This window comes from Hippopotamus amphibius, chromosome 9 (assembly GCF_030028045.1).
Source record: "Hippopotamus amphibius kiboko isolate mHipAmp2 chromosome 9, mHipAmp2.hap2, whole genome shotgun sequence".
In the NCBI taxonomy this organism is placed as follows: Eukaryota; Metazoa; Chordata; class Mammalia; order Artiodactyla; family Hippopotamidae; genus Hippopotamus; species Hippopotamus amphibius.
In genome coordinates, this window is record NC_080194.1 from 95,576,163 (window position 1) to 95,596,990 (window position 20,828).

At 45.9% G+C, this 20,828-nt stretch overlaps 1 protein-coding gene and 1 non-coding gene across 2 annotated transcripts in view; both read right to left on the minus strand.

Moving 5' to 3' along the window:
- Nucleotides 1-7,729: 7,729 nt before the first annotated feature.
- Nucleotides 7,730-20,828, minus strand: part of HTR3B (5-hydroxytryptamine receptor 3B) — a 73,459-nt gene continuing 60,360 nt past the window's right edge. Inside the window, exons 5-11 of the mRNA XM_057749489.1 lie at nucleotides 20,069-20,113; nucleotides 19,499-19,608; nucleotides 18,575-18,744; nucleotides 17,900-18,057; nucleotides 9,252-9,462; nucleotides 8,936-9,118; nucleotides 7,730-7,965 (exon numbers count right to left, since the gene is read on the minus strand). Of these exons, the coding sequence (XP_057605472.1) occupies nucleotides 7,730-7,965; nucleotides 8,936-9,118; nucleotides 9,252-9,462; nucleotides 17,900-18,057; nucleotides 18,575-18,744; nucleotides 19,499-19,608; nucleotides 20,069-20,113 (1,113 nt within the window). The remainder of the gene's footprint in view (nucleotides 7,966-8,935; nucleotides 9,119-9,251; nucleotides 9,463-17,899; nucleotides 18,058-18,574; nucleotides 18,745-19,498; nucleotides 19,609-20,068; nucleotides 20,114-20,828) is intronic.
- Nucleotides 8,475-8,576, minus strand: LOC130829526 (U6 spliceosomal RNA). The gene has a single exon (XR_009047557.1). It is a non-coding gene; the product is annotated as a U6 spliceosomal RNA (small nuclear RNA).

Sequence of the window (20,828 nt, forward strand, 5' to 3'; positions counted from 1 at the left end):
AGTCAAGTACTCGGTGTGAGTCAGACACTCTTCTAAGCATTTTACACGTAGTAACTCATTTAATTTTCATAATAATTCTATAAGCTAGGTTTAACATTAATCCCATTGTATAGATGCGGAAACTGAGGTACAGAGTTTAAATGACTTGCCCCAAATCACATAGCTAATAAGTGATAGAGCAAGAACTTGAACCCGGTGTGATTCATGTGACACGTATTGACATATTGATGGACTGTTTACAGTGTGCCCGGCACTGTTGTAGCCACTGGAAGCACAGCAGCGAACACAGTAAACTCCCTGTTCTCCAGGGGTCCTAGAATAACACCTCCTAAGCACTCAGCACTGTGCTTGGCACATGGCAAAACCCCCAATGAACACTAGCTCTGCTTGTCCTCTCACTGCTCTCTTGCCTGTGGCAGACATCACTAATTGATCACAGCATTCTTTCCCTCAGAGCCTGCGGCTATCCCAAAAATCTGTCTCAAGACAGCACTCCAGGCAGCCTCTGCCTAATTCTCAGGTTTGCACTAGATAAAAATATGTCAGCTCTGAATAACCATGCGATAGTGGAACAAATGAATGTTTCTGACCCCAAGCCTGTGGTGTCAGTACCCAGGAGGAGGCAGATGGAACAGAATTAGAGAGGGAGGCTCATATGGGGAAGAGCTGAGAAGCCAAGATTGACCAGGGAGGTGGGGAGGAAAAGAATTGCCAACAGCCCCTCAACTCCCTTGCTCTTGTCCTGGAGCTCTCCAAAGAGGATGAGCAGGGTGACTGGGAGTGGGGTCCGCTCAAGTGCTGGCCATCCACATGCAGGTCTGTCCCTAGTGACACCAGTTAGGGTTGATGATCCCGCTAGAGCCTCGTAGGCCCCAGGTCTTTGGAGCCTGGTGCTAGGCTCAGGGAGAGGCAAGAGGCCAGGTAAGGGGCGAGCTGGGGGCTCCCCGACCCCGGCTCTGCAGTCTGTTGCCTGCTCCTGAGCCTGCCCACGGCCCAGCAGTCCCTTCCTGCCCAGCAGAGGGCCTGGCTGCAATTCCCGCTTTATGGCCTCTGCCAAATGAAGCACAAACTTAACTACATCACCCTCCCCTCACCGACAGGACAGGGAGGGGCTGGGGTGGCACGCTGGGCTGCTTCAGCCCCTAATCTAATCACCGGTGTGGGTCATTTCAATTCCGCACACCGGAGTGTGCTGGGGGCGTGGCAGCTCATAAAAGCCTCCATGCTGGTGCTCAGCTAATTGTGAAGCTCTTACTGTCTCGCAGGTGAATAACTCAGGACGGAGAGCTTCCGGCTGCTGAGATGGAATGTGAGCTGGGGAACAGGACAGGACAACACCTGAGATGGGCCTCGGGGCACAGGTGGGGTTGCAAGGAGGGAGGAACAGGCTTCCTGGAGGGGACATGAACACTGGGGTCTCTGCCTTGCGGTGACCACCCACCACCTGGGAATTGGCAGAGGAATTCCTTACCTTAAAACCCAAAACGTAGAAACAGAATCACAGATGTAGAGATCAGACTTGTGGTTGCCAAGGGGGAGGGGTGGAGGGAGAGGGATGGACTGGGAGTTTGGGGTTGGTAGATGCAAACTATTACATTTCGAATGGAGAAACAACAAGGTCCTACTGTAGCCCAGGGAACTATATCCAATCTCCTGGGATAAACCATAATGGAAAAGAATATTTTTAAAAAGAATGTGTGTGTGTATATATATATATATATATATATATATATATATATATATATTTATATATAAACAGAGTCACTTTGCCATACAGAAGAGATTGGCACAACATTGTAAATCAATTTTAGAAGAAAGGAAAAAAATACCCTACACCTTGAAGTTTTCTAGAACCTCAGAGCCACAGGGTAGGGTAAAAATGATGCCCCATCTCATTCTACTAACCTTGCCTTTAGATGTATAATTAGATCCCTGAGAAGTGAGAGGGCCTGGGAACCCTCGGGGGTTTACCAAGGGGAGGGCTAATGCCTTCAGGGCCTCTTCATGCCGGCAGCTCGCAGGGCGGCTCTTTGATTTGCCTGTGGGTCTGACCCGTCCTGGCTTAAAGCTGGACCCCAGGAGACTGGCTGAGTCATGGAGATGCAAGAGGCAAGGGTGCAGCATCATTAACCACAGGGCTCCTCTCCTCTAGGACAGCTGGAGAAGGAGGTGGGGATGTCTCGGGAGGAAAGTGAGACCTCCACCACTGAATTATCGGCCATACAGAAGGCTGCAGAGGCTGTGGGACATGGTAGCAAGAGCACTTGGGAGTTCTTCTGAGGTACAATGACCAACGGCTGGCTGCTTGTCTAGCCAGGGGCTGTGCTTAACTAACTCTTTATTCCAAGCATCAGTGAAGTCCCCAGAACTGAAGCTGTGATTTCTTGTCGAGTGCTGAAACTACCTGAGATTCTGGGAGATGGCAGATGGTAGGAGCATTCACAGCTGGGAAAATCCCATTTTTGCTCTGTTCCTCAGTTTCCTTCCTCTATGAAACAGGAATCACGAAATGTGTCAACACTTGGAGAGGCTGAGCTAATGCTGCTCTGTAAATAAGGGCTGCTGGTGCCCTATCTTTTTTCCCACTGCAGAGGGACACTATTCCAGGAGGATTTGCTAATGATGGCTTTGCTTCAGGATGCCAGACTTGACCCAGGGCTTAGAATGAGTCCCTGGCTGCCATGTGGCCATCAAGATCATTTGGCACTTGGACAGAGGAGGTCCACACACGGGGGCCCAACTCCGCAGCCAGGCTTAATTCACTTCTGAAGGGCTGCTTCTTAGAGGCTGACACAGAGAACCCAGGAGATATTCCCTAGGGAGGAAGCCAAGGTGAGCTGCATGGGAAGTGAAATGGGAAGTCCCTTGGGCAGCACCCCCCCAGTGCAGGTCCCCAACAAGGAGGCATATGATGGCTTCAGCCCTTGGCCTTTGGTTTCTGGAATAAAGGCACTTCTGGGGAAGTTAGCCCATAACTGGATTCTCATAGAGGTCGCTGGAAGAGGACTTCACACAGAAGACTCAAGACTGGAATCCATCTGTGGATGGCAGGCAGGTGTTTTTATTTTGTAGTGTATGATTTACTTTTCAAAGTGCTGTTAAATACATTGCTTTATTCTGATCCTCAAAATTCTGTGATAAGGGTAGAATAAGTATAAGCAGCCCTGATGTCAAATAGGGCAAGATGAAGCTCTGAGAGGTCAGTCTCAAGATCTCCTGGCTACAGAGTGATGGAGCCAGGAGGAAAGTCAGGTGCTTTCTCTAAGGCAGAGATGGAAAGGAAGGAGACTCAGTACTGGGGACGTCACTGCTGGCCTTTTCTTCCTCTAATAACCGAGGAAGTGAAGAGAGATTTAAGGATCAATTTAGAGGCTAACTGAGCAGGTCAAGGCAGAGGAGTCCAGGAGCAGGAAGTAGGAAGCGAGGAGGGAAACAGGTGGAGGTTTGCATGGACACTTCCTGTTCACAAACTTCTTATGCTCCTCATTTCATTAACAGCAGCAGTGGAATTTCATGGACAATTGGTGTTGAGCACTAACTGGGAGGTAATGAGAGAGGGAGGATGCAGGTAAAGGCTGTTTGAATTTAAATTCTTTTTCTTCAGGGGGATGGGGGGGGCAGATTTTTTTAAAGGCAATTTTAGTGCTGGAAAATTTCCTAGCAAACAGCAGTCCTCTGTAAGCACTGTTAGGAGTGATACCTGCCCCTCAGCCCACTGTGTTCTACCCACCGACTCCTAGTGGCTGCCCTGAGGGAGGGATGCTGAGGGACTGGGTGTCTGACCCTGGGCAGATTCTGTTCCTCATACTTAGGGAAACACACTAGAAATGTGTCCGCCATCAGTGGTGAGCTAGAATGAGTCTCTCTGCAAAAGTTATGGCAGAATCACCATGAACAAAATTCTGTATGGACCTGGGCAGAGATAAGGATGAACTAGAAATAGAAAACACTATTTCTGTTCTAGGAGCACGTGATCTATTTGACAAGTGATGTGCAGATGTGCGCACACAGGGCCACAAAGCATTCCAGGAGAGAAGGATAGGGGATAATGTACATCTGAAGTTAGAGGAAGGGGACAGGGTCATGGCATGATCAGGTAGAAAGGGTGAGGGAAGAAGGCTGTTTTTTGAGCAGGGTCCTTAGCCAGTGACATACAGATTGGTGAAACAGAAGAAGAGTATGCCAACTAGAAGTAGAGGCTTAGATGGAAGTGAACCCCTTCCTGAGCAGGATGGCAGGCAGGCTGACTTCCCTAGATTGAAGACTCTGTAATAGAAAGCAGTGAGAAATGACGAAAGTCAAACATAAGGGGAGGGAAACTTAGTGGAACGCTTGAATTCTAATCTTAGGATTCAGGTTATGAGGCCACAGGAACTGCCATAAGAAAATCAGTACAGAACTGGCTACTGAGGACAATGAACCGGAAGTTGATTAGTTACCAAGTGCAAGGTGATCGGGGCTCTTCTATCTGGACAAGTAGCAGGGCATTATGTGTGATTATAAGAAAAAAAGCAAAGAAAAGTAAAATTTAAAGTCCAAGAAACAGATTCAACATGGAGTCTGATTTAGCTCTTCCCTGTTACAAAGTTTCTTTAAAAAAATTAAAACAGAACTACCATAAGATGGGAAGCTGAGGGGCCCTCTGGACTCTGACGTCTAATTTCAGGTAATTGATATCTAGTCTCATGGCATTGTGGTCAGAGAAGATGCTTGATATGATTTCAATTTTCTTGAATTTACTGAGGCTTGATTAGTGACCCAAGATGTGATCTATCCTGGAAAACGTTCCTTGTGCACTTGAGAAGAAAGTGTATTCTGTTGTTTTTGGATGGATTGTACTATAAATATCAATTACATCAAGATGGCCTAATGTGTCATTTAAAGCTTGTGTGTCCTTATTTATTTTCTGTTTGGATGATCTGTCCATTGATGTAAGTGGGGTGTTCAAGTCTTCTACTATTATTGTGTTACTGTCAATGTCCCCTTTTATGGCTGTTAGCATTTGCCTTATGTATTGAGGTGCTCCTATGTTGGGGGCATAGATATTTACAATTGTTATATGTTCCTCTTGGATTGATCCCTTGATCACTATGTAGTGTCCTTCCTTGTTTCTTGTAATAGTGTTTACTGTAAAGCCTATTTTGTCTGTTATGAGTATTGCTACTCCAGCTTTCTTTTGACTTCCATTTGCATGGAATATCTTTTTCTATCCCTTTACTTTCAGTCTATATGTATCCCTTGGTCTGAAATGGGTTTCTTGCAGGCAGCATATAGAAGGGTCTTGGTTTTGTATCCATACAGCCAGTCTATGTCTTTTGGTTGGAGCATTTAATCCATTTACATTTAAGGTGATTATTGACATGTGTGTTCCTAGTACCATTTTCCTAATTGTTTTGGGTTTGTTTTTGTAGGTTGTTTCCTTCTCTTGTGTTTCCTACTTAGAAAAGTTCCTTAAGCAATTGTTGTAAGGCTGGTTTGGGGATGCTGAATTATCTTTGCTTTTGCTTGTCTGGAAAGCTTCTGATTTCTCCATCGAATCTGAATGAGATTCTTGCTGGGTAGAGTATTCTTGGCTGTAGGTTTTTCTCTTTCAGGACTTTCAGTATATCCTGCCATTCCTTTCTGGCCTGCAGAGTTTCTGCAGAAAGGTCAGCTGTTATCCTTATGGGTTTTCCCTTATATGTTATTTGTTTCTTTCCTCTTGCTGCTTTTAATCTTTTTTCTTTGTGTTTCATTTTCATTAGTTTGATTAATATGTGCCTCGGTGTATTTCTCCTTGGGGAAGGAGCAGGGCCATGCCAGGTGGTGTGTTTTAGGGTATCTGTGAGGTTAATATGGCTTTACGTAGTCTGTGTGCTGATGGGTGGGTTTGTGTTCCTGTTTTGTTTGTAGTTTCGTGTGAGGTGTCCAGCACTGGCAGTTGCAGACAGTCAGACAAAGCCAGGTCTTAGACTCTGATACAGGGCTCTGTGAGAGTTCTCTGCAGTTAATCTTCCCTGTGTCTGAGGACTCCCTAGTAGTCTAGTATCCAGGATTCAGTGCTTCCTCCCCAGAGCCTCCTACTTGACTTCTGATGGAGTAGTCCAGACTTCAGAGGTTGCTTGCCCCAGTTATGTCAAGATCTTTGCAGTCCTTTCTGGTGTCTGAGGTCATCTGATGGTATTCAGCTGGTTCTCTGTGGGAATTATTGATGTGTTCCTGATGCATCTGTGGAGAGGGATGCATTCCACGTCCTTCTACTTTGCCGCCATCTTTCTCTTCTCTGACGTCTACTTTTATGTGTCAGCTTAGCTGGGCCACAGGTGTTTGTTCAAACGTTATTCTTGATGTTTCCATGGAGGTATTTCTTAGATGTTTAAGGTCTTAAACCAGTAGACATTGAGTAAAACAGATGATCCTCCAGAATGTGGGTGGGCTTCATCCAATCATCTGAAGGCCTTAATAGAAAAAGACCAACCTCCCCAGAAGAAGAAAAAATCCTGCCAGCAGACTGGCTATGAACTCAAGCTGCAGTTCTTTGCTGGGTCTCTAGCCTTCCAGAATACCCTACAGACTATGGACTTGCCAAGCCTCCACAATCATGTGAGTGGTACAGGCTGAACTGTGTCTCCCCAAGATTCATATGTTGAAATCCTAACCCTCAACACCTCACAATGGGACTGTGTTTAGAAACAGAGCCTTTAAAGAAGTAGTTAGGGTCAAATGAGTTCGTTAGGGTGGGCCCTAGTCCAATATGACTAGTGTCCTTAGAAGAAGAGGAGATTTGGACACATGTGTGCACACACAGAAGAAAGACCATATGAGAACACAGGGAGAGGGGCGCCATACATAAGCCCAGGAGAGAGGCCTCAGAAGAAACCAACCCTGCCCACACCTTGATCTTGGACTTCCAGCCTGCAGCACTGTGAGAAAATCGGTCTCTGTTCAAGACACCCAGTCTGTGGTATTTTGTTATAGCAGCGAGAGCAGACTAATACAAGGATAGCATATTATAAACTCCTTGAACCCAAGGGCCATCCATTAAGCCTGTCCTCCAGCTCAGCACTTTACGCCTGGTGTGTGTGGATGAAATGTGGTGCTAGATCTGGATCGCTGCCAATAGGGATGCATGGTGGGGAGGTATGGAGTGAGCTGGACTCACCTGGGATGGTGGGAACAAGAGCCCCGGGGTACAGATATGGTGGGAACTTTGTGTTCTGGTTGGAACAAGGTTGCTCAGGAATCAAGTCAAGTGAAGAATGATCTGAAACGGACTTACTTTGTATTCTCTGGTGTGCCTAACGTAATGCCTAGGACTTAATTGACACTCAACATGAGTTTTGTTGAAATGACTTGACTGAATATGTGACCAAGACAGGACTGGGAGATGGAGTGCTCTTACATCTTTTAAAAAACCATTTAAACACACATGTATGCTTGTATGTGCCTAGAAATGTTCTCAAAGAGGTTGCTAACGGTGGTCACTTCTGGGGAGTGAACTGGGTAAGAGGGCAGGCTTACTGTTCACTAGATACCTCATACCGTTTATGCATTTTCATCATGAATGACTCCTGGGTTGTTCAATAGCTCATTAGGTGATGTGTGTCCCTGGGATGAATGAAAAGAGGCAACAGGGGCTGGAGAGCTTTTGAACCCATCAATCCTCCCCTTCTAATATCCCCCCACAAAATGTTCAGCCTTCCCCAAGTGCCGTGGAAGCACATTGATGGAGACCAGCGAACTTGGGTCTTCACAGGCCGCTCCACGACACCCAGAGGGCGCACAGGGTGATGGTGTAGAGCCCCAGCACAACAAGGTAGCTTTGGAAGAGCAGTCGGTCAAAGCGTTCCAGGAGGGCCAGCCACCCAGCCTCCTGTCGGTCCTCCTGGTCCTGGTTTTGGAAGTAGCTGCTGATGGGTCGAAGCTGGGACCAGACTTCCTTCAGGGTCCCTGACTGGGCCTGGTGCTCCTGACAGATGGGGGACTCTGCATGAGAGGAAGACACTTTAGGTGAGCCCAGGGCTACCAAGGTTCCCCCAGCCTTCCCATTGAAGCCGATGGCCTCAACCTTCAAGGAAGGCTGTGGGCAAAACCAGGGCAGTGGGTTGAGTTATGAATGGGGACCCTCTCCCTACCAGCTGAGCGGAGGCAAGGCTGGGCTGAAGGAACCCCCAGAGAACACAGCAAGTAGGGTGTTGCATAAGTAGGATGTCTAGGCTATATCCATCTGGAAGATTTCTCTGAGCTAGCAGCCAGCCCACAATGACTTAGAGCTTTAGGGGCTGGAATGGTTCTTTTTTTTTGAAATATAATTGACATACAATATCACATTAGTTTCAAGCGTATGACATAATGATTCAATATTTGTATATACTGTGAAATGATCACCACAATAAGCCTAGGTAACATCCATCCCCCACCACGCACAGTTACACATTTTTGTTCTTGTGATAACTTTTAGAATGTACTCTCTTGTCAGCTTTCAAGGATACAGTAAAACTATGGACTGCTTCATGACTTTGCATATCATCCTTGCACAGGGGCCATCCTAACCTCTGTATTGTTCCGATTTTAGTATATGTACTGCCAAAGGGAGCCTTGGGATGATTCGTATACTTTTTCATATTAAGAAACTAGAACCCAAATATATACAAACGATTTGTGTGTGTGTGTGTTTGCTACTATTCTGGAGTCAATGGCTCCAAACTGGAAAATAAAACAAGCTAATGGGACTAAAGGCCTGACTGCTAGGCTAACATGGGGTTTTCTGGAAAACCAGCAGGGGATGGTCTTCAGTCTCCAGGGAGGTAATGTAAAATGTAGGGCAGAGGCTAAGAAGCAGGTATTTGCATTCTTTCACACAGTCGACTCAAGACGGCCTGCTGCTCCACCCATGGGAACTGAGCATGGGGGGATAAAGCAAGACCAGGCAGGGACCTCAAGACTCCTCACAAACCTGTTACCCCAGTGAGCTGGCCCTGGGGATCCAGTCTAGGCCTGTCAGCATCCGTGTCCCCTCGAAGGCACAACAGGGTCTGCTCCTGCCGGCTGCACCGCTCATCGTGGAGGAATTTGACCAATAGGATGGACTTGGATAAGCTGAGAACTAAGAAGGCCATGCAGACCATGAAGAAGACCTCTGAGGGAAGGAACCAGAGGAGGCGGAGTTAGCAGGAGTCTCTGGGCCCCATCCTTCCCCATCTGAAAGGCAACATCAGATCTTGGACAGAAGTAACGTAAGACGGGTGTCTGGGGACCCCAGGGCTGCTTACCAATCAGAGGGGTGCTCACTGCACTCCTCGGCACCTCATCGGACATGTTGACCCTGAAGACGGTGTAGCCCACCAGCACGCTGGTCTTGAACATGATCCTGGCGCGGCAGGTGGGCGGGAGGTAGAAGCTCCCCAGGTCCACCAGCATTAGGAAGATGCTGGGAATCAGCAGGTTCACAACGTAGACCAGAGGGCGCCTGCGAATCACCACCTGGACAGGGACAAGGAATCTGTTGAAAAGAGGGTCTAAGCCAAAGGACTGATGTTTGGCCAAATCCCTCACCAAGAACACTTTACGCCTGACCCAACATTTTTGCATGATACGAAACGTCTATGTAGTTTAGAAATAGGAGATTATCTTGTGATTTAGAAAATAGAAAAAAATCCTTAAAGCTTTTACATAGAACTAATATTAATATTATTAATAATAAGAAGAAGCAGCTACCATTTACTTTTAAAATATTTATTTATTTTATTTGTTTATTTGGCTATGCCGGGTCTTAGTTGCAGCACACAGGATCTTCGTTGCAGCATGTGGGATCTAGTTCCCTGAGCAGGGATTGAACCTGGGTCCCCTGCATTGGGAGCATGGAGTCAGCTACTGGACAACCAGGGAAGTCCCAAGAAGCTACTGTTTATTTAGCACTCGCTGTATGCTGGGCACTGGACTAAGTGTTTCATATGATCTGTCTTATTTAATCCTCACAACAACTCTGAGAACTGGGTGTTATTGTCTCCATTTTACCAACCAGGTTCCTAGAGATTAAATTGCTTGTGCAAATTCACATAGCTGTTGAGTGACAAACTATTTTAAAACCAGGTCTTACACCAAAATCTTTCTTCTTAAACCAGTTAGTTTGCATTATATTGTATGGGTTTTGATTTAGTCTCTCTTCTTACTTGGAATGCAAACACTTTAGTACCTGTGTATCTGTCTGAGTCTGGTTAGGAACAAATAGCACAGTTAAACTGGGAAAGTTGAGAAGGGCCTGACCAGGTGTGGGCAAGACATAAAGAAACCATAATGAGGAAGGCAGTGCCCCAGAATTCAGGGGACTGGGTGAGCTGTGCCTACCCTTAGGCCTGAAGGGGCCAAGGGCCAGGAATGTGGTTGGGACCTGAGGGGAGAGAAAGTGGGTGGACTTGTGGCATCCTCTTAGGAGCACAGCCACTGCTCCCCCTGCCTGCTGCTTCCAAACATGACCGGGGTCCCATCTCTATAGGCCACAGCCCAGCCTCCAGGGGCAAAAGTAAATGTTCATGGGGGAAAACTAAAAATATACAGCAGGGCTTGCAGCATGGTTCTGTAGAGTGCTGCCGAAGCAAGTTTTGTACCTTGGAATTTAAGTCTCATAAAATTACAATGATTGCTGTTGCCATTTTTTTTATACCTAGCTTCTCTGGGATGGTGATAGGAAGTGTCTGTAGTTAACACAAAATCTATTCTCATCCTTCCTGGAGAGAAACCAGGATATGGCAGGGCTGCTTCCCCCATCAGACTGTGGACCCTTTGAGTGTGAGAACAGCATTTTCTAATCCTTCATGGGGCCGAAAATAATACCTATTTTATAGTGGGTATTCGATAAATGTTTACTGAACAAATGAATGTTCTGGGCCCTGTGCTAAATGATTTCTATGTGTCAGAGAGTGTACTAGATACTTTTTCACATGGGATGTGATTTATTTAATCCTCACTGAGAGTTTGTCGGCAGGTAATATAGCATCCCCACTTTACAGATTTTTAAAAAATAAAGCTCAGCCCCTTAACTAAGTTGAGCACGTGGCAGAGCTGGGATGGGCCCACACATCTTCTGGTTCCAAGCCCTGTGCTCTTTCCCACACAGCCTACTCTTGGTCTGATCAGACCTCTAAGCTGGGTTCAGGGTCTTCTCTCTTACCTCTGCCTCCCTCTCTGGAAGAGAATGACATAGACAGGAACCAGGGCAGAGGCCAGGGATGGAGCAGAAGGTGGCGGGGGAAGAGCTGGCTGGGTGAGACCAGACATCACCTTGCTGGTGAGAATGGGGGCTCCCCAGCCTTTGGGTCTGGAAGCGTACCCTGACTTAGTGGAGCTCTGCAGGCCAGAGCCGTCTGGGAGATTGTAGTCTGCCTGTTGTCTTTCACGTTAAACGTAATTGGCTGCAAATATCTAAACCAGAGTGACACTCGCTGCTTTACAATCACTTGGTTAAGATACATGTTTACCAAAGTGCAGTCAACCAGAAAAACCACGAACTGTCATCATCCTGCACCCCTCTACTCCCTTGGTCGTGCTGAGACAGACATGGCCGTGGTTAGGAGGGGCAGGGAGAAGGGAGTCAAGGGGCCAGTGTCCACAGGGGTCTTGTGTTGTGAGCCCCACCTGGGCTGCTGGTGATCCAGATATATGGGGAGGTGGGGGCAACCAAGCCAGCTATCTCTGGAGGGTAGCAGTGGGACGACCCCCAGAGACTTCGTGGTGGATATTACATAAAGGAGATGAAAAGAATAAGAATACCATCTTAAAGAAAAGTACCAGCAGGCATGTTGGTTAAGCAGAAAGAGTCCAGACTTAGAGTCAAAGGAAGAGCAGACTCCCCGAGCCCCTCAGTTCCTTGTGCTGGTTTAAGTGATCCTGGATGGTATGGAACCTCTCCATGCCTTGATTTTTCTCTTTTTTAAAAAGTAGTTTATGTTTGCCTTGCCAAGCATCTTGGGTACCATTGAGATTAGCTGTTGTACTCTTTAAATAAAGTTCCCAGGTAAATAGCACATGCTGAGATGATTCCTCTCCACTCAGAGGCTGATGCAGAGAGTGAATGGAAATCTGGGTCAGAAACAAAGGTGGGCGGTGTGGCTCCTTAGGGTCCCTGGTTCCCAGGAAAGTGCAATTTCACCAAACTTATGTTCCCCAAGGTGCCAGGGGAGAGGCATGGCAAGAGCTAAGAGTTTGGGAGGCAGGCCAGCTGCAAGCAACCATAAGGAGCACCCCACTTAGAAGGGCCCCATGCTTGGCTTGGTGCCATTTTGAAATTCTTAATAAATTTTAAGCAAGGGACCCTGCATTTTCACTTTGCACAGGGCCCCACAAATTATGTAGCCAGTCCTGTTTGCGAGGATATTCCTCACTGGATATCAATAGTAGCTGAAAGTACCGAGGAAACAGGTAGGTACAAGGGTAGACAATTAGCTTGGGCTATGACATAAAGCAAAAAGCTCTCTATGTTTTGCTTATAAAATCGTAAAGCTAGACAGGCCCTCCAAAACCACTTCATCCGTTCTTCTGCCTTTTAGCAAGGATGTTCCAATTTTTAAGACAGACCAAATAGTACCTATAGTTTTGGTTTTCTTCAAGAACAAAGAACCCACCTTTTTCTTTAGGTTGATTTGCAGGCAATGTTACCTATGGACTAGACTAATTTTCTCTACAAGCCCAGCACAGCCTAGAGAAACTCTAATTTTATCCCACATTTCTCAGAAATGTTTTGTTTTCATGCTCTCGTTTGACCCTCAAAGACCTTTGTTCCCGTGTTCAAGAAGCATGAATTGAGCGGGAACAGAGCATCGGGCACTATCCTAAGTTCTAGAGTTAGAACTGGTGACAGCACAGGTCCCCACTCTTACTCCTGGCCTCCCACCCCACATCTTATGGGATCAGGAACCAGATTCTGATGGTTAGATATTTCACAAGCCTGCAGATAGAAGTTGCCCCAGAATGGACCATACCGAGAGTCTATATTTAATTTGATGATGAGATTTGGGACCTTCTAAGCTTATGTTTGGGTATGTGTTTTTCTTAGACTCTGTACTGGAAAGGGTTAAGACATTTGGGGATGTTGGGATAGGGCAACTATATTTTGCACATGGGAGAGACATGAATTTGGGGGAGTCAGAGGGTGGCAGATGGTACTGGGTTGAATAATGCCCCCCAAAATTCATGTCCTTCCAGAAGCTCAGAATGTGACGTTATTTGCAAACAGGATCATTGCAGATGAAGTTAGTTAAGATGAGGTCTTACTGGAATAGAGTGGGCCCTTAACCCAATATGACTGGTAATGTCCTTGTAAGAAGAAGAGAAGAGACATACAGAGGATAATGCCATGTGAAGGTGGAGGCAGGCATTGAAGTGATACATCTGCATGCTGAGGAAAGCCAAGGTTTGCCAGCCACTACCAAAAGCTAAGGCAGAGGCAGGGAGCAGAGTCTCCCTCAGAGAGCCCAGAAGAAACCAGCCCTGCCAACCCCTGGATATCAGATTTCTGACCTCCAGAACTGTGAGAGAAGAAATGTCTATTGTTTTAAAATGGTACTGTGTTATGGAGCCCTAAGAAAACAATACAGGGGACTTGGCCAGTAACACCCCGTGGAAAGATGCCACAGAATGGACTGGAGGATACTGCTTATCTTTCGTTGTGTGTCACCATCATATAGGATTAGGCACATTGTTTCTGGGGTCAATTCCAGGCTCCACCAGTCACCTTGTGGCCTTGGTTAAGACGCTTACCTTCTCTGCATCCCAATTCAACCACTTGTAAAAATGTGGATTCTTGGAGTGCCCATCTCATGGAGATGCGAGGAGTACACGTACAAGCTCTTAAACCAGTGCCTGAAGTGGAGTCCGTGCTTTGCTTTGGGATTCTTGTTATCATGTCTCCCTGGGCAGATTTTGAGCCCTGTGATAGGAATCTAGAGTCCTGTTTCCCTCGTGCTTGTGTCCTCCGGGCTCAGCACTGAGCTTGACACATGATAAGAACTCAAAAGATACACATCGAGTTGTATTAGAGTCTGTTAATGAAGCTTCTTTTAGTTCCAATGGGGTGGGAGAGAGGAGTGAGACCACGTGGGGGCTCTCCTATGGAGGTCAGTCTCCTGAGGACGACCTCTCTGCAGGTCACATCAGAGGCAATGACCAGGGGGACGGTATGTCATCAGCTCAGTGAGACACTGCTCTCTGCAGAGCTGCTCCTACCTAGAGCCCATCATTTCTAATGGACTAAAGGAGCTGGTGCCTTTAAATTCCACAGAAAGGGAAGAAAAAGCACTTTAGTTTCAGTCCGTGTTCGCCATTAGACACCCTTCAGGTGTTAGCAATATTATGCCACAATTTCATTATCCATTAAAGCCAGGTAATAATAAGTACACAAAGGTATTTGGAGCCTATTGATGTTAATGAAAGAGATCAATCTAATTCAGAATGTGTGTGTGGAGAGCTCCTTGGAGATGGAATAGGCCCCAAGGTTAGCCTCTAATCGCCTCCTTGATGGTAGACCCCACCAGTACTCAATTTTGCATGACCGTCTTTATGACATAGTTGGAATTTTGACGCCCAGACTCACGCTTCATACAGAAGCTCATTTCCCTCCTCTCCCAAGCCCCTCCCAACATTCCCAACTCAGAAAGAATGGGAAAGTTGCGGCCATTTAAGTAAGATCCTTGCACAAGAGGTAGAGCTTCTTGGATCTAGACCGTGGGTCGATTTGGATTAGCAGAAAGTCCGTGATTCCAGGGTCACTTGAGTGACTCTGGAAGGGTTTGTAGGGGTCTAACTTCTCTCTCTCTCTCTCCCTCCCTCTCTCTCTTTCTCCTCTCTCTCTGTCTCTCTCTCTCTGGAGTGACCTGGTAGAACTTAGAAGGATAGTCTATCAAGTCTATGAGCTGCTTTCAAAGGATATCTCAACAAAATTAATCTATCCCAATCTAGAAAGGAAAATTACATCTTAAAAAGAGGATAAATGAGGCACCTTTCTTTCCCAAATGCCCCTCTGCATTTTTCTAGGAGTCCCCTGTGGGCCTCCCAATTCCTGCTCGCATGAGCATTCACTCAGTGAGGGGACATCTGTGGTCCTCTCACTAAAGCATCCTCACTTTAGTTCCCTCAATTGTCCATCCTTTTCCATCGGACGTGAGTCCTCAAATTTTAATTTCTACCTTCTCTCACTTCTACCCTCATTCTTTAAAAACACAAAAAAGAAACAAAACACTGCTATATAGAAATCAAATGCTTGCCCTGCTGTGTCTGGGAACCAGCACCTCTGACAATGTATTGGAGGAAACCTCCCTTTCCATGGCTGCTGGACCAGGTGCCAGGCTGCCCAGACATCCTCATGGGCAGAGGTGCCTGTGCTCTGGGCCCCCTGTGGAAATGCAGCCTGACTCCAAGGTGTCAGCTGTGCCCTCTTGTCAACAATATATGTCCTGGAGCCGCAGGTAGGATTTCATGTTAGCAGGAAATCCTGGGGCACCTGGGGCATTTGATTTACTGTCAGTGGCAGCATGTACATCAGGCCCAGGCTGACGAGGTATTTAGAATAGATCTTTGTTCTCCTGCCCGCCCCTCCTGTCCCCAGCACCCTGCTGGGCAGCCTGGACTGGAACACAGCAGGTGATTAGATTAAGAGGGAGCTGGCCCTTTCTTGTCAGGACCCTGGCAGGCCCAGTGTTGGTGTGGAACCATGCTCTGAATTTCACATCATTGGCCAAGGCTTGTTGAAGAACACCAGGGTGACTTCATTGCTAAATTCAGAGTAGGATGTCTGGCGTGGGCTAAGAGACTAAGAGAACATGCGCCAACATGGTGCACATAGAGGGGTGGGGAAGCATGGAGGCTGAGAGAGGTCGAAGGGGCCAAAGAACTGAACTGGAGAGTCACTCAATCTACTTTGTTTTCCAAAGTCGCAGACCTGCTCCCGCGTCTGGCTCCGTGCCCTACCAAACACGATCTGTGGCTCTTCTCAGGATTCTTTCCCTACTCTGTTCCCAAGGGCCCGGGTGGATGGGAGCCTGCTAGATAACCGACCTTAATCCCCAGGGCAAAGAGACCCAGAGAAAAGCTCCAAGAGAGTGAAGTCGGATCGCTGTCCCCTCCAGCCCCTCTCAAGGTAAACACTGAATGGAGAAGTGTGGCCGTGAAGACAGCAAAGCAAGGGGCCGCGTTTCCTGAGATCCAGGGAAGCCTCTCCTCCCTTTAACAATCTTTTCTGCCTCTATTCATCATATTTAAAATGGAGCTAGGACACAGAAAACCTTTTGCCACTGTTGAGAAGACAATATTTAGGGCAGAGAGTGACATGTAACTACATATAATGGCTGCTCTATGGAGAGAGTGAGTGTGTGTGTGTGTGTGTGTATCGGCACGCTCCTGTTTACCTACCCGTTCCCATCTTTGTTTTTCTCCTCCGTGCAGTGTAGGTAATGGTGTGTGCAGCGTTCTCTGGAGTGCTTGGCAGGTGACTGTGTTCCACCTTGCACGTGCTACTCCCTCACATTTCCCTTTAATGCTCTCCATTATTCGGGCTGCATTAATAATGTTTGCAGGCTGATAACTTTAAAATTAATGAGGTGTTTACTCTTAGCCAAGAAACTCATTGAAATTAAAAAAGCTTTCTTTTTCCCCCTCCCTTTCTCTTGATAAAAAAGTGGACAAACAAGCCACAAGGCAAGCTTTGCTAAAAACCAAGCGGAATAGGCAAGAACCCAAGCCCTGCTGCAAGGAAGGCATGAATTGGGATTAGCTGGTGCCCGGCATTACACATGAGTCAGGTTCAAAACACAGCTGTATCTAAGAGGCCTTGATTTAACAAGAGCTTTGCTAGAAAACTGCATACCACACTTTTTAGCCAATGGAGGGCTTCTGTGCCCTCAATAATCGCTTATTTCACACCACCACTCCCCTTGGCATATAATTATCTGTTGTAACCACAGCACCTTAGTCTAGTCTGATTTTTCCTTCTTATTCGAAAGGTTTGTTAATTCATCTGTGTGCAATCCTGACCTGTCTGTAGTCTCTACTTTTCAGTCAGATTACCTGGCATGAAGGACCCTCTGTCCGCCTAGCTACCACCACCGCCAGCTGACTTTGTGCAGAAAAGCAGCGCTGAATACTAATGACAAGTCTACTGGCTGCATTAGCTTGCTGCAGACCATGTGTCAGGACGGTTTGCCAGGACGAAAGGAAGAACGGTGGCCCTGGACTGCAGAGCAGCAGGCTTCACTGTCCTGCTCTCCACCGCCCCCCAGGCGCCTGCTGGACAAATTTCCCCGGGAACAATGCAGCCAAGAGCATTCCTGGTGGCGCATCTGAGAAGTTCAGGTTCTCATCACGTCCTTTGAGAGTAGTTGTTCTCTCTGATCCGGAAACCATTAGTGGTCTCTGAGGATCTTCTAGGTGATTTGTTAGCTAATCCCTCAAGATACTCAAGTTAATAATATGATAATTTTATGCATTTGCATCTGGAATTAGTTAATAATTTACTCAATTGCAAACAGGACATTAATGTTGAAGAGACACTCTTCTCCCGATATTTTGTTGCTGTTATGTATGGGTTTCCTTTTTATTTTCTTCTCTCAGTAGCAATTAGAAGTGAGGATATGTGCTGAAAGGCTTGAGGATTCCTGCTGTAGTAGCTGGTTCAGGTCTCTGTGTCTGAAAACCATTCTCTTTACATTCATGTATGGAATAGCCACAGCAGGAGTCCGGGATCTGTGGCTGAATTTCTGGTCTCTGAAATGCCAAAATACAGGTGGATGTCCCAGAGCCACTGGAATCAGCTGTGCTTAGGTGGTAACTAACGAATGAGAAGATGCAGGAGAGGAGGGACTCCTCAGCCTAATAGAGAAGGCCAAAGACTGCAGAGAAGTGGGCTACAGGGACAGGAAGTGGAAGGACCTACATTAAACTGAATCTGTGCAAAATCTCCAGCGCTGCTCTGCAGGACGTTGTATGTTGAGGACACAGAGAGAAGTTCCCACTCGCTGTCATTCACAAATGCCTTTTGGTCATGCGTAATGTCTTCTCTGCTCCTCAGGAAGGCCAGGTCTACATCTTCCACTGAAAATAGCAGAAATGATTGACTTCCGCAAAGAGAGAGGCACACATATCAACCCACACTTCCAACTCCCAGTTCGAATCCTTCCTTTTTATTCCTGCCCCCATGTGCACAGACTTGCTGAGACAGAGTCCAGTAATACCATTTTGAATTAGGGGTAGCGATGGGGGATAAAAACTTTCTGGTCATGAAAACAAACATCTATGAACTTAGATGCTTATATACGCCATTGTCTATAGGATGAGACTTCTCTAACATTTTCAATGGCAGTGGTTGCCTAACTTGTATTTTCAAACCAACAGCAGCAAAAGGCAATTTCTCTGGGCACAATACTGCACTTAGTCTGAATTGCAGCAGGAGACAAATAACTGTATGAAGAGATTTAGATTTATAAAGAGTCAATTATGTGCAAAAATAAAATAAACCTGAGGGACAGCATAATATAATAATTTCACATACGTGTGCCAACCCAGCACAAATGTGTTTGCCTACTAGCAGACTACACTTCTCCTGGCTTACCTGTGTGCAGGATGCTATTGAAGGTTAGGCTGCAATTCTGGATATCGAATGGAAAAGCGTATGTCTCTAAACTGCATGCAGAAACCACCTGGATGGGCTTAGAGTGCTTAATGGTCCCAGATGAGTTCACATAAACATAGGGAAGGTCGGGTGATCTTTCAGTGTCCACACTATATGAAACACAAGAGATCTTGTTGTTACAGACAGGGCTTTTGTCTTTCCAAGACATCAACAGAACTGGTTATGAGACGGTAGTGACCATAATACCCAAGAAGTGCAATACTAGCCTAGAAGGGGAAAGACAGAATCACATTTTCCATGAGATAGTCACTGTGGCAAAGGTGGGTTCAGCAATGACAGCCTCATAAGTCAACTCACTTGCTACGGTTAAAACAGACATAATCCATGGGTAACATCAAGCATTAGCAATCAAATTTATATCTTAAATGATGTCAACTCATGGTACTTCCAACCTGAATATTCCCCCAAATATGCTCCTCTTCAAGTTGAGAAACAAAAAATAGTAACTGGACTTCCCTGGTGGCGCAGTGGTTAAGAATTTGCCTGCCAATGCAGGGGACATGGGCTTGACCCCTGGTCTGGGAAGATCCCTCATGCCGCAGAGCAGCTAAATAAGCCCATGAGCCACAACTACTGAGCCTGTGTGCTGCAACTACTGAAGCCCACGCGCCTAGAGCCCGTGCTCCGCAACAAGAGAAGCCACTGCAATGAGAAGCCCGAGCACCACAACAAAGAGTAGCCCCTGTTCACCACAACTAGAGAAAGCCTGTGTGCAGCAACGAAGACCCAATGCAGCCAAAAAAAAAAAAAAAAAAATAGTAACAATGGCTGAAAGGAAGCAGCAATTGGCCTGAATATTCTAAGCAGTCTAAACCCCACAGAAACACACCCCAGCACACTTACAACTCATTTATGATGATATCAGGGGCCCAGATGGCACTTAGAGGGAGGGAGATCTCTCTAATTTCGTCAAACATGCTGGAGTTCCAGGATAAAAACTCATCATCCCAAACCTGTAGCCAAAAAGGATATATCACAAAGGGGCAACATCAACCTCATCAAAGAGCTGAAGAGGGATTTGGATGAACAACTCAATTGATCAGCCTGTTAGTACTATCTGCTAGGGGAGAGGACTTTCCATCCAACTCCTAAAGATGGTTGCCCCAACAGAAACCAAGCCCATATATCCTACTCAGATTCTAATAAATCCGGTCTGCTGCAGATGTAAGGAACTGTAAACACAAAGGGAATATCTATTACTGGGACTTCCCTGGTGGTCAAGTGATTAAGACACTGCACGTCCACTGCAGGGGGCATGGGTTCAATCCCTGGTGAGGAAACTAAGATCCCACATGCCGCACAGTGCAGCTGAAAAAAAAAAAAAAAGAAAGGAAAAAAAGATAATATCTAGTCCTTCAATATAGTTTTGCAACGTATCAAGTTCAACGTATGGAACAAAAAATAATCATTTACCTCACGATACCATACACTTGTCTTCAATATTTGATTCTGTGTATCCTGCAAAGCAAAAAGAAAATCCACACCAAATCTTAGAGTGTCAGTAAATCAAAGCCCAATTCAGCAGTATGACAATTCAGAGGAAGAAAATCAAATCCAACTAAATAATGCTGATTTTAAAAACATTACCTTGACTCTTCAAGATCTGAGTATTCTTAATTCTTATATATTACGCACACCTGTCACTATGAGCTTTACTATATTATCTATGACAAAATGACACTTTAACTGCACTTGACATCTTAAATGATTTGCTAATCTCTTTCCTACTCTAATTAGTTACTCTGCCATTAATCAGACTAAAACGTGATATGTAGTCATAGCCAATTCTGGACTAAAAAGATGAGACCAAGCTTTTATATGTAATCAAGATATTATTCATAATCTTTCAATGAGTATTATCTCAACTGCCATTGGCAGCCATTTCTGTTGTTACCTTATGTTTGGATTTCTCTGCTTATAAAACAGACTGAATGAACTTAATCCAAGTGAGGTATATTTTTGGTGACATAAATAGATGTGATTTCCCATGTCTGCAATGAATCAGTGATTAAAAAAAAAAAAAGATCCCCCAAAACAACAACAAAAAAAACCTTCTTTACTAATTTTTTTCATATTGACTCTAGTAAAATACATGCTAAAATTACTATGTTCTTAGGGATTAAAGAAAAGGGATATCTCACACCATATACAAACATTGACTCAAAACGGATCA